Source organism: Tachysurus vachellii, chromosome 12 (genome assembly GCF_030014155.1).
Source record: "Tachysurus vachellii isolate PV-2020 chromosome 12, HZAU_Pvac_v1, whole genome shotgun sequence".
Taxonomy (NCBI): Eukaryota; Metazoa; Chordata; class Actinopteri; order Siluriformes; family Bagridae; genus Tachysurus; species Tachysurus vachellii.
This window is the reverse complement of record NC_083471.1, coordinates 14,020,022-14,032,165: the sequence shown is the minus strand read 5'-3', so window position 1 is coordinate 14,032,165 and position 12,144 is coordinate 14,020,022. Positions and strand designations below refer to the sequence as shown.

The 12,144-nt window shown below is 37.4% G+C and overlaps 1 protein-coding gene across 2 annotated transcripts in view; it reads right to left on the bottom strand.

The window, feature by feature from the left end:
* Positions 1-4,507, bottom strand: part of hip1rb (huntingtin interacting protein 1 related b) — a 61,909-nt gene extending 57,402 nt beyond the window's left edge. For both annotated transcript variants that reach the window (XM_060884336.1, XM_060884337.1), the window contains exon 1: positions 4,155-4,507. In XM_060884336.1, coding sequence (XP_060740319.1) covers positions 4,155-4,247 — 93 coding nt within the window. In that variant the 5' untranslated portion in view covers positions 4,248-4,507. The remainder of the gene's footprint in view (positions 1-4,154) is intronic.
* Positions 4,508-12,144: the final 7,637 nt, after the last annotated feature.

Sequence of the window (12,144 nt, the reverse complement as noted above, 5' to 3'; positions counted from 1 at the left end):
CCAAAATGTTCTCACTACCAGCAGGTCATTTTTTTTTTTTTTAAAGAAATAAGTTATTATTTATTTTTCATTTTTACCCGAAGTTACCATACAAAAGTGAAATTTCTGTTTCTGTTTTTTCTTTGATGTCAGCTCTAAAAATATGCTGTTTTTTCTTTGAACTTAAGAGAATTGTGCCTGAAAAGACCTGGAAAAGACTGTGATTTTGATTTGATGAGTGAGATTAAGAAGATATGGGAACCCTGAATATGCTTTATGCTTTACTATAAGAAAGCCGCAATAAAGTTCACAAAGTTCTAACCGCTTGCTTTTTTTAAAAAAACAAAACTTTTTACTTTTACTTCAAATACTTAAGTACATTAAATATCAGAAAATTACTTTTGATACTTAAGTACAGTATATCAGATACTTTAAGACTTTTACTCGAGTAATATTCTAAAAGTTAACTTTCACTTCTACCAAAGTCTTTTTCTAGTACGATACTTGTACTTTTACTCAAGTATTGCTTTCTAGTACTTTATACAATACTGCTTGAGAGTATGGTGTTTTTGCTGTTTATCTTGCTCCAGCATTTAAAATCAACTGTATTTATGTCTAATGGACATGATATAGTACACCATAGAGTAACACAGTCAATCAATAATTAATTTGTTGACTACGCTTATGAAATTTTTAGTAATTTAATCTATCCTTCAAATAAATTACAGCTAAGGTTGGCTCCTTCGATTGGATGATTAAAGAAAAAAAATATACTTTTTTGTAAGCAAATAACCTTTAAGGATTATATAATATTCCTGAATTATAATATACATGATAGACTGTATTGCTAGGTTATTTATTTAGACAGTTTAAACTGTAAACTGATATATTCACAGTGCTTGAAAAAGTTTAGTTTTGTTAAGGATTTTCAGTTAAGGCTTTGGGTTGTTGATCTGAGGATCAGGGTTCAAGCTCCAGAACTGCCAAGCTGCCACTGTTGGGCACTTGAGCAAGGCCCTTAACCCTTTTTGCTCCATGGGTGCTGTATAATGGCTGACCCTGTACTCTGACCCCAACCTCCAAAGTTGGAATATGTGAATAAAGAATTTTACTGTGCTGTAATGTGTATGTTACAAATAAAGGATTCTATTCTATTAACATGCCATCTACAGTCAATTTACAATCAATTCACACTATATTTTTTATTGGCACTTTTTGTAGTGAAAAGGGGTGCTCTGTGTGTGTGTGTGTGTGTGTGTGTGTATGTGTGTGTGCTTTAAGTTTAGATTAGGAAGACACCTATTAATAGTAGTAATTAACAGCAATAATAAAGTCCATGGTCATCAAGAACAGGTTCCACTTTTGACTTTACATTCACTCACAGGTCTCACTCTACTAACTTTCCATAGCTTGCTGTTATGTAAAACGTATTTGATTCAAACAAATAAGAGAATTAGCATAAATTAGCATATATCTGATAAGTTTATTTGCTATAATAAAAATGAATGTACTGCTAAATGTTCATCTTTTTTTTACTTTTAGTCTGAAAGATTTGAGTATAAATTTTAATATAGACGCAGTTTACGTTTACTTAATTCCCTACACAAAGTATCCATGATTTTATATTTCACACTCTAGATTAAAATAAAATAAAAAGGTGAAACCTTTTGAAACCTTCTAGATGTTTCCAAAAACTCTTGGCATGCGGCTCTATGATTGTCACACCAAATGTTATTTCAGGAAACAGCTTTTGTTGTTTGTGAATTATGATAACATTTATAGTGTAAGTGCATTACATTTTTGGAGTTTTGGTTGTTAATGCAAAACACTTTTGCAAAATAAAAATATATTGACATAAATCAGCCATAATATTAAAACCACTAAAGGGTGATGTGAATAAAATTGATTATCTCTTTACAGTGGCAGCTGTCAAAGGGTGAAATATATTAAGCAGTAAAGTGATCAGTCAGTGATCACTTTACACATATTGAAGCTGATTTGTTTGAAGCAATGAAAATAGGCAAGCATAAGGATCCAACTTTGACAAGCTATAAAGTGTGAAAGCTAGAAAAATAGGTCAGAGCTTCTCCAAAATTTTAGGTCTTGTAGGGTATTCCTGGTATGTAGTGGTTAGTACCTACCAAAAGTGGTAAGAAGCAAGAACAACCAGTGAAGCAGCAATAGGATCATGGGTACCCAAGGTTCATTTATGTGAGAAGGAGCAAAGCCTAGCCTGTCTGGTCTGAACCAATTGAAGTGCTACTGTAGAATATAATGCATAAAATGCTGCATAAAGAATGCTGGCTATGGCAGAAATCTTGCTCTGTAGCCACAGACCGGTTAGAGTGGCAATGCTGACCCCAAAGCATTTACAATAGGCAAGTAAGCATCAAGCACTGGACCATGGATAAATAGAAGAAGGTAACCTGGACTGATGTAACATCTTTGCTTTCACATGATGATGGCCAGACACATGTATGTTGCTTACCTAGGGAAGCCATGATGACAGGATGCTCTATCGAAAGAAGGAAAATTCAGTGGTAGTGTGCTACATTGACACATACCACCTACCTTAACTCCAATATATGTATGTATATATATATATATATATATATATATATATATATACATATATATATATATATATGAAATTCCACAGATATCAATCCAAGCTGTTTTGGTGGTACAAGGTATACCTTATTTAGTTAGTTGAATATACAGTACAGGCTGTCATGGGCACAGACTCACCAAAACTGGACACAATTGGTGACTTTGTTCTAATCTAAACTGCCCACTTCAACTGTCTCTGCCTGTAATAGACTCCGGTTCTTGTTCTTGGGTGATAAGCATGGAAACCAGTGTAGTCTTTCGCAGTTGTAGTCCATCCACCTATCTTATTGTTTTGTGCATGTTGAGATGCTTTTCTGCCCACCACAGTAATGGAGTGATCATTTGAGTTACTACATTGCTCCAGACACCTCGGAGCAATGGCCATTTTCATCTGACCACTCTGATCAGAACTGTTGCGTGTGAAAATCCCTGCAGTTTCTGCAATACTGAAACCAGCATGTGTGCTACAAACAAACCCCAGTTAAAGTTACAGGGAGCACATTTTCCCTATTCTTTTTGACGTTTTTAAATTTTTCCTGTTGCCACACAAGTAGCTGATTGGATAATTGCATAAATGAGTGGGGGTACAGTGTTGATACTAAAGTGGACAGTATATATGAGCAATAATCTATATAATATATTATATTATAATATAATAATTTTAATGATCTACATTAAAAATGGCTGTCCATACACACAAACAGCTACAAATATAGGACCATAGCTTCTAGGACAGAAAAAAAACACAGATCTCTTAGCCCTGGGAGAACATCAAATATTAATTGTGGGGAGTTTATTTAAAGTTGACTAAAATAAAATCTCCAGTGGCAGACTTTCTTCTGCAAGACATATTCTCATCATGTTTATGAATAACAAGTCCATCAAGTATAAAAAATAAATAGCCTAAAGGGTGACGTCTCTACAACAGGCTTACACAAACTTATAAATTCAGACTTATGTAGGATTAACCAAAAAATATGTTTTTATTTTAGATAGAAATTAAACAGGTTAAAATGGTAGCATATCAATCATGTAATGTAATCTCTCAGGTGTAATAGGCTTTTTAGCTAGCGTGATGGCGCTACAGAAGTGCAATGTTATGGGCAAATTTACGGATAAGCAACGCAAAAAACAACGCAATCTAATGTAATTACAAAACGTTATTACAATGAGATAAAAAACAACATTTTGTCAATTTAATTACCGACGCTGTTGAATTACGATGCAGGTGACGGAAGTTTTCTAGGCAGGTGCCACGGCCTCAAAAAGGAATGTCGCCATAAACAAGTCTGACCGGTTTTTATCACTGGTCATATACTTTTTGTTCAACAAACTCACAAAAATGAGCGATATGCAACGTACAGCATGTTTATAACAATTTGTTTTGCACACTAGCCTTATTATAATTTACCCTCATCATGGCTTCCGTTTTCACCGAACCACCGAGACACCTCGTCCGACAGTGAGGTAGCTGTAGATTAACAGTGACAGCCTTCGTAGGCTTGTTCTTTATCAAGTACTTATACCGCATATTTCACACATATTAATGGCTGCAGCAAGCTTACCTGCTGTTTGTCGAAACGGTCCCTTTCTTCTCCTAAGCTGGTTTCCGTCATTCTACTCTTCATCCTTGATGGCATATGTCGTATCGAATTCATCCTTTGCTATATTTAAGTTTTTTCTCCACAAATTTTACGCTGAGAACAGTGAAAATCGAACGACACTTAATGTATAAATTCGTCTACCCTATACTGGATTAGACACCGCGTAAAGAAAAGTCCGTGATTGTAACCCGGGTGTGCAGAAATTTCTTAAATTATGACACACCTAGAGACCAAACATCTCACTCAACATGAACCTCTGCAATGAAATTATTATGCTGATTGTGCGCCTCAGCGCTCTTTCGAAGAGAAACGAAGGGCCATACAATGTACGTCAGACACACGTGACGTTAAAATCACGCCTACTGTTGTCTAGTTTAAGGAAGCAGAAACCTGGTGAAATTTTGCGCGTGTTCGCTAATGTTATTTTTGCGGATAGGCGTAATCCTCTTGATTATGTTACATAAAAAGGAATATATTATTATACAATTATGTGCCTGTATAGACAAAACAAAAAGCAAGAGAGGCTTATAGGGTTGAACACGTACTCGTAAAAACACCTTCATTCCCCAGTGAGAAACATGGTGGCGGAAATAGGTAAACAAACCTTTACAAAGAGCCTACATAACTGGTACATTACCATCTGAGCTAGGTGGGTTGGACTGCAGTGAGAAAGCCAGTCCTTGCTGAATCAAGACAAATGCATGAAGTGAAACAATCATGCCGTGTATTTGAATAGATTTGTGTAAATATGAGTCATAAAAAACAAACTGATCTAAAGAAGAACAAACGTTTTGTGTAAATGTTCTGGAGATTTAGACCAACAACCAAAAATAGAAAAACTTATGTCTGTTATTGTCAGAAACACAAATTATTTAGTTTATTATTTAATTATTTAGGAATGTAATGTGCCCGTCAGTACTTATATGGTGTTCCTGCTTGTAAGCTAAAGAAAATATATAATTGGTGTAAGACCTAATTGCTGAATCTGTATTCATGTATGTATGTTATGAAACAGTGTTCCAGCACATGTGCATAAACTATTAACATACAGTATGTGAGCTGTTTGTGTATCTGCGTAGGTAATTATATGGTAACAATTGGATGAACAGGTTAGATATGTATAATTGAAGTTTCTGCATTCAGCAGATTTAAAAATCCCATACACATTTGTGATTAAAAATTAACTCAAAAATTAACTCAAAAGTGAAAAACAATTAATAATATTTTAATATTAAAATATTTTACAGAAAAGCTTTATTCTTGTTTAACTTATGGGTAAGAGTCTACCAAATGAGCATGCCATGATTTTATTCTTCCCTTTCTTGCAAATTACTCCAGTTCTTCCAAATTGCTGGTTGTGGTGGGAGGGTTGTTGTCCTCTGCAAATCCCCCTCTTCAAGTCATTGAAAAGGTTTTTGTTAGATCTGATTAGAGTCACAGTCCCAGCTGGCAAGAAGCAGCAACATAGTATGATGCTGCCAAAAAATGCTTCACTGGCTGTCTTGTTTTTCACCACAAATATATAATTATGGACAAGAAGTCATTTGCTACGTGGGTGTGTTTGTTTGCTTGTTTTGTTTTGCTTTGCTTTGTTTTAGAAATGGCTTCTTTCTAGCTACCCCCACAGCACAGGTTAACATTTCATTGATAATTGGTGTATGATCGTTATGTTTGAACATAAGTTTGAATGTGATTGGTTCATTCTGAGTACAGTCACATGCCCCATTATAAAAGGATGTGCACACTTACGCAACTTGATTACTACTAAGTCTTGTCTTTTAAAAAAAAAAAATCCATTTGTTTTTCACTTGAATTATTTTGGGTGCTAAATCACATTATAGATAGGAAAAGGTCTGGCTTGGTTTATCTTTGTTTAATCCTTTACCGCTATAGTATATGTAAGTTGGGTAGACTATTACTGAATAAAATTCTTAGATATTAGATATATTTTAAATATTAATAATTCAATTAACCAGGGCACCAGTCCAATGGACAAAATAATCTCATGCTCATACAAATTGATCAACAGCTCCTGATTACACTATATCACTTGACTATATACAATTAAATAGGATATTATTTATAAACTCACTCTTCTGGGTAACCCAGATGAGTATGAGGTTCTCTTTTGAGTCTGGTTCCTTTTAAGGTTTCTTCCTCATATCATCTTAGGGAGTTTTCCCTTCCATTTACTTTTTTTATTCTGAAATTTTATATTCCTCTAAAGCTGATTTGCTACCATATCTATTGTTAAAGCTATTATATTTCAGGGCTATGCTTGAACAATTTCCTGCTGGAACATTAGGTGGTGTTCTGGCAGTGTGTCTTGTGCCATGTGCTTTTGTTTATGTTTTGTGTTCACGGGTCTGCCCTGCCCTAGCTTTAATTTTTTCCTGCTTCTGCACACCTTTTCCTAGTGTGTCTAATTGTCTCCCCTATTTATCCCTGCCTTTGTGTTGTCTTCATGTCTTTCTGTCTCTGTTCAGTGTTTTTTCCCAGTTTGGTTTTATTTTATGTTAATAAATCGTGTCTGTTAGCTATCCTTGTGTTTGGGTCTGGTTTTATCTGTGAAGATACCGCTTTCCTGACAGAAGGATTCTGCCATATACAGACCCAGTGGGACTTTCGGGCATGGTCTGAGATTGGCGTGCCTGGAGCAGTGCCTCGAGGGAGGGTACTGTCAGGGAAGTGGGATGTCTTCACTGATATGAGTGTAGTATTACAGTCTAGTCGCTGGTCATTTAGGATGGTTCTTATAAAATCCTGTTGTGAAGTTATGGTCAAGGATGTTCCTGGATTCAACCAGGATCTTTTCTCTGGTCTGTGCCCCTCCCAGTAAATCATATACTGAAGCTGGCCTCCTCTCCTTCAGGAGTCCAAAATGGCCTGTACCAGGTAAGCAGGGGAACTGTGTCCAGTGGTGGGGACGTGTGGTATCTGGGTTGTTGTCATTGTTACTTGGGTGGTCTGGTTTTAGAAGGGAGAAGTGAAACAACAGTGATATGCGATAGTTGGAGTTGTAGGTGTATGTAAGTGGGTTAATCTGTTTTAAGATTTTAAATGGTCAGATCTATCTGAGATTTAGTTTTTTGCACAGCCTCTTTAAACTGAGGTTTTGGATGATAGCCACACTAGATGGCCAGGCTGCAAAGGAGGTTATGGGTGTCGATGGCGGTCTGTCTGTATGCATTGGTGTTGTAGGGCTCTCTGTAAATGTTGCTGGGTGCTCTCCAAGACCCCTTTACTCATCTTGAACTAGTTGCCCAATGCGGTTACCTCAGAGGGCTCAGACCACCTTTGCTGCTCTTGGCCACAGTAGGTTCTCTCTTATAGTCCCAGTTCCAGATTCAAATATTCTAGTTGGCCATTAGTCTGTGGCTGGTAGCTGGATGTTAGATTAACGTTAATTCCGAGGATGTTGCAGAAGGCTCTCCGTACTCTGTGGAACACCCTGGTCTGACACAATGTCCTCCAGGAGTCCAAAAATTCAGAAAACATGGTTGAACATGGCTTTGGCGGTGTCCATAGAAGTAGGGAGGCCATGATCCACTGTGATTAATATGGTGTGTTTTGGAGTTGGGCAGGTCACTTACAAAACCCACCGAGTGTCCATGGGTGATGAGTCACTGTGCTGTTTTTGGTTCCAAGTTTTTAGGTGGACACATGAATAATATTGAATATGAAGTGTATCAGTCAGGATTTAGGCCTTATCATAGCACAGAGACAGCACTGAAAGTAAAATAAATGACATGTTACTGGCCTATGATCAGGGTTGTGTCTCCTTGCTGGTGTTACTTGATCTCGGTTCAGTTTTGATACCACTGACCATGCTATTTAACTTGCTAGTCTATAACATGTTGTTGGTGTTAAATGGACAGCCCTCTCCAGGCTCATTAGTTTCTCAGGAGCTCTCGGTTGCAGTTGTTGCATAAACTGTTGTAGAAAGGACATTATTTACATTTACATTATTTACTGTCCAGTGTCACCCAAATGAGGATGGGTTCCTTTCTGAGACTGGTTCCTCTCAAGGTTTCTTCCTCATATGTCACTAGGTTTTTCCTTGCCGCTTTCAGATATTTCAGATATATAGTAACTTAATTCTAAACTTAATTTTTTTATTCTCTATCTATACTTCTGTAAAGCTGCTTTAAGACAATGTGTATTGTTAAAAGTGATATACATATAAATTGAATTGAATAGTATAGCATATCTGAATTGGAATTAGGAGACTAGGAAATCTAAGGTGTGGCCTCACCTTAGGGCAATGGGACGGAGGTCATCGGGGGATACCCTTGCCTTCCCTAGCTTCATGGTTTCAGGCAGGTCATCTGCTGAGGTTTACCAGCTCCTTAGGTAGCTGGAGAGGTAAGGTGGCAAGAAGGTGGCAAGAGCTGAAGGTACTGATTGCATATGATGTTATCAAGTCGAATGGCAGTGGTGATGTATTGAGAGGGTGAGATCCTTACAGGCCATTTCAGCTTGAAATGTGGAGTTGAGGGCATCATGAAAGATTGTTCTCAGTGCCAAATCATGCCACCAACTTTGAGGTACAAGCATTCTAAACTTAACGGTTTAATCTGCTGTGCTGATATTCCCCTTTACGTAGTCTCAGTAGTTGCTTTGCAGTGGCTTCCCCCCTCAGGGTATTCAAATACCTATTGCATTTGCTGGGAAAAGTGAGTGAAAGAGACACCATATTGTCACTATCTCGGTTGGACGGCAGCAGTCCAACCATTGCTCTTCCTGTGAGTAGAGTCATCAGGTAGGCACACTTGGTGGTGTCAGCACAGTAGGCCTCTAGCTGGAAAATTTGCACTGACGTAAAAAGCCATCATATTTCACTGTGTGCGTTCTGGTTATGCGACCAGAGCCTTGCAATGATGGATGATGATGACTTGGAGCTATGACAAATCCGCCGGTTTCACAGTGGCAAACTATTCTGTAACACGGAGCTGGAGGCTGGTAAATCCATTTGCAGATTTATTAAGCAGATAATCTCATACACAAAAGCAGAGGCAGGGTCGATAAACAGCCAAACTGTTAAAAAAAAAAGTAGGTAAGCAAAGTCAGTGATGCAATATAACCCAAAATACAATCCGAGGAGCAAAAACATGAAAAAGAAACAGTGTCTAAAGCCCTATTCAGAAGGGACTAGTTTTACAGGGGGTCGTTAGAGAAATTTCAGTTTCACAGATGTACTTTGTGATTTTAATCCCGTCCGAATCTGCCATGTCCGTCTTTTTCTCACACGACCTGGGTAAAAATTCCAGAGCAAATTACCTACTGTTTTTCAGCAAAATCTGCGCTCCTCTGAGAAATCGAATCCCGTCTGAATGCGAATGTCTGTGATTGCCGAAAATGTTTTTTCCAAAACGCGTTTTCTTGTCTGTTTTGGTCATCGTGAACTACCGTATTAACCCTAGCGCACCGGTATTCAAGTTTCTGCTTTCTGCACACCAATAATGGATGTAAATGTGTTTGCTACCCTGCGAAGAAATAAAAAAATGAAATCAACAAGAAGAGCCAAATCACGTAAATTTTTAAGACTGGCTACTGTAATATCAGTTTCATGTAAGAGTACTTTCATTTCTATAGTCAATTACATAACGTGAAAATTATATAAAAACATATTTATTCCAGTGGGTTTATAAGAAGTTCTATATAAAACCATATGATGTTAAACGTTTTTTACATTTGTTTTTTTTATTATTTTTAATTTTATTATAATGTGTATAACATTTTTAAACACTTAACAAGTTAGGATGTTTACACTTTAAAGTGCTTAAATGTAAATTTAATTTTCAAACTGAAACTGAAACTGAAACGTAGGTTCGCTCCAAACAGAAATTAAACCCAATGTTTCCTGCCAGCTCCAGTGTCGTGCCGCTTTCTTTTTTGGCGCCATTTTACTATTGATCGGTCATATGACCATACGCAATCCACGCATCCTGGACATGTGGTCTTGTGCAACGCCCACATGTAAAACACAGACACTCCTACCTCCGTAATAAACACAGAGATGTTAGTCCCGTCCGAATCCATACATGAAATGACAGACGTCGCCTGAAAAAAATTCTAACTCAAACGTTGTTTGGAAAACTAGTCCCGTCCAAATAGGGCTATAGACAATGAATCAAGCATGACGAAACTAATACAGGTGACCTATTAAAGTTAACAACAACAACCTTCTAGAAACAGCAAAGCACAGGGGCCCCTAAGGCTTTAAGCTCACACATTTTTAGAGCAAACATTTACACTACATTAATACTGAACTAATACTACACCAATACTGCTATTTTAAGCTTATTGTATGGTATTTGGTGGTGTGATGATAATTGCATTAAATTAAATGTGAGTAAACAGCTTAATTTCAGAATCAATTCAGATTGATGCTAGCTAAAATCCAGTTGAGTTCCGTTAAAGTTTCTCGGTAACAAATACTGTAAGTTGCTCTATTTTATACAGGTATGACAACGAGTATTCGGGATCCTACGGGTGTTGGAAAGTCTTCCATATAAATGTACTTAAATACTGTACTTAAGTATTCTGAGTCTACAGTTATTTCTAAGTATAAGTGATATAAGTCTTATCTATCTTATAGCTAGGCTAGTGTTGAATGGTCATGTAATGAACGCGGACGCAGGATAAAAGGGACCCAGATGCAGGATAGACAAACACAAACGCGGTTTAATAACCAAAAGACACGAAACATAACACAAACTAACAACAAGACAAAACAACAGTAGATTCCGTGCTGCACCAGGCAACGCAGACTAACTAAATACTACTAACAATCAAGACACATGAGGGACAGGTGTGCAGTCCGGGAGGAGCAGACGAAGGCAGGGCAGACATGTGACAGAACAACATAAACAAAAGGCACATGGCCAGAGTCCGGGCCGAGTCCTGACAGGTCAGTTATTGCTAATAGAGCTAGCATATGCTTTTGATTGAAGGCCAAATTCAAAGGTAATTGGCACCACAGTTTTGTAATGTTCTACAGAAAAGGCAATAGGAATGAATAAATATTACAGTAATTACTATGTTATACATCTATTACTGATTTTATACTTATACTGGTGCATCTCAATAAATTAGAATGTCGTGGAAAAGTTCATTTATTTTAGTAATTCAACTCAAATAGTGAAACTTGTGTATTATATAAATTCAGTACACACAGACTGAAGTAGTTTAAGTCTTTGGTACTTTTAATTGTGGTGATTTGGGCTCAAATTTAACAAAAATCCACCAATTCTCAATAAATTAGAATACTTCCAATAAAAACGTTTTTAGTAAACTGTTGGCCTTCTGGAAAGTATGTTCATTTACTGTATATGTACTCTATACCAGGTAGGGTCTCTTTTTGCTTTAATTACTGCCTCAATTCGGCGGGGCATGGAGGTGATCAGTCTGTGGACTTCAAGCAACTTGGGCTATGAGCTTCTCCACCCTTCCTCCAGACTCTAGGACCTTGGTTTCCAAATGAAATAAAGCAAAACTTGCTCTCATCTGAAAAGAGGACTTTGGACCACTGGACAGTCCAGTTCTTCTCCTTAGCCCAGCTAAGACACCTCTGATGTTGTCTGTGGTTCAGGAGTGGCTCAACAAGAGGAATACGACAACTGTTGTCAAATTCCTTGACACGTCTGTGTGTAGTGGCTCTTGATGCCTTGACCCCAGCCTCAGTCCATTCCTTGTGAAGGAAGGAAGGAAGGAGACTGCGGTTCTCTCGGTTGGTTGTGCATCTTTTTCTTCCAAACTTTTTCCTTCCACTCAACGTTCTGTAAACATGCTTGGATACAGCACTCTGTGAACATCCAGCTTCTTTGTCAGTGAATGTTTGTGGAATGTTTTTGTGAAGGATGTCAATGATTGTCTTCTGGACAAAAGGTCAACAGTCTTCCCCATTATTGTGTAGCCTAGTGAACCAAATTGAAATGACATTCTAATT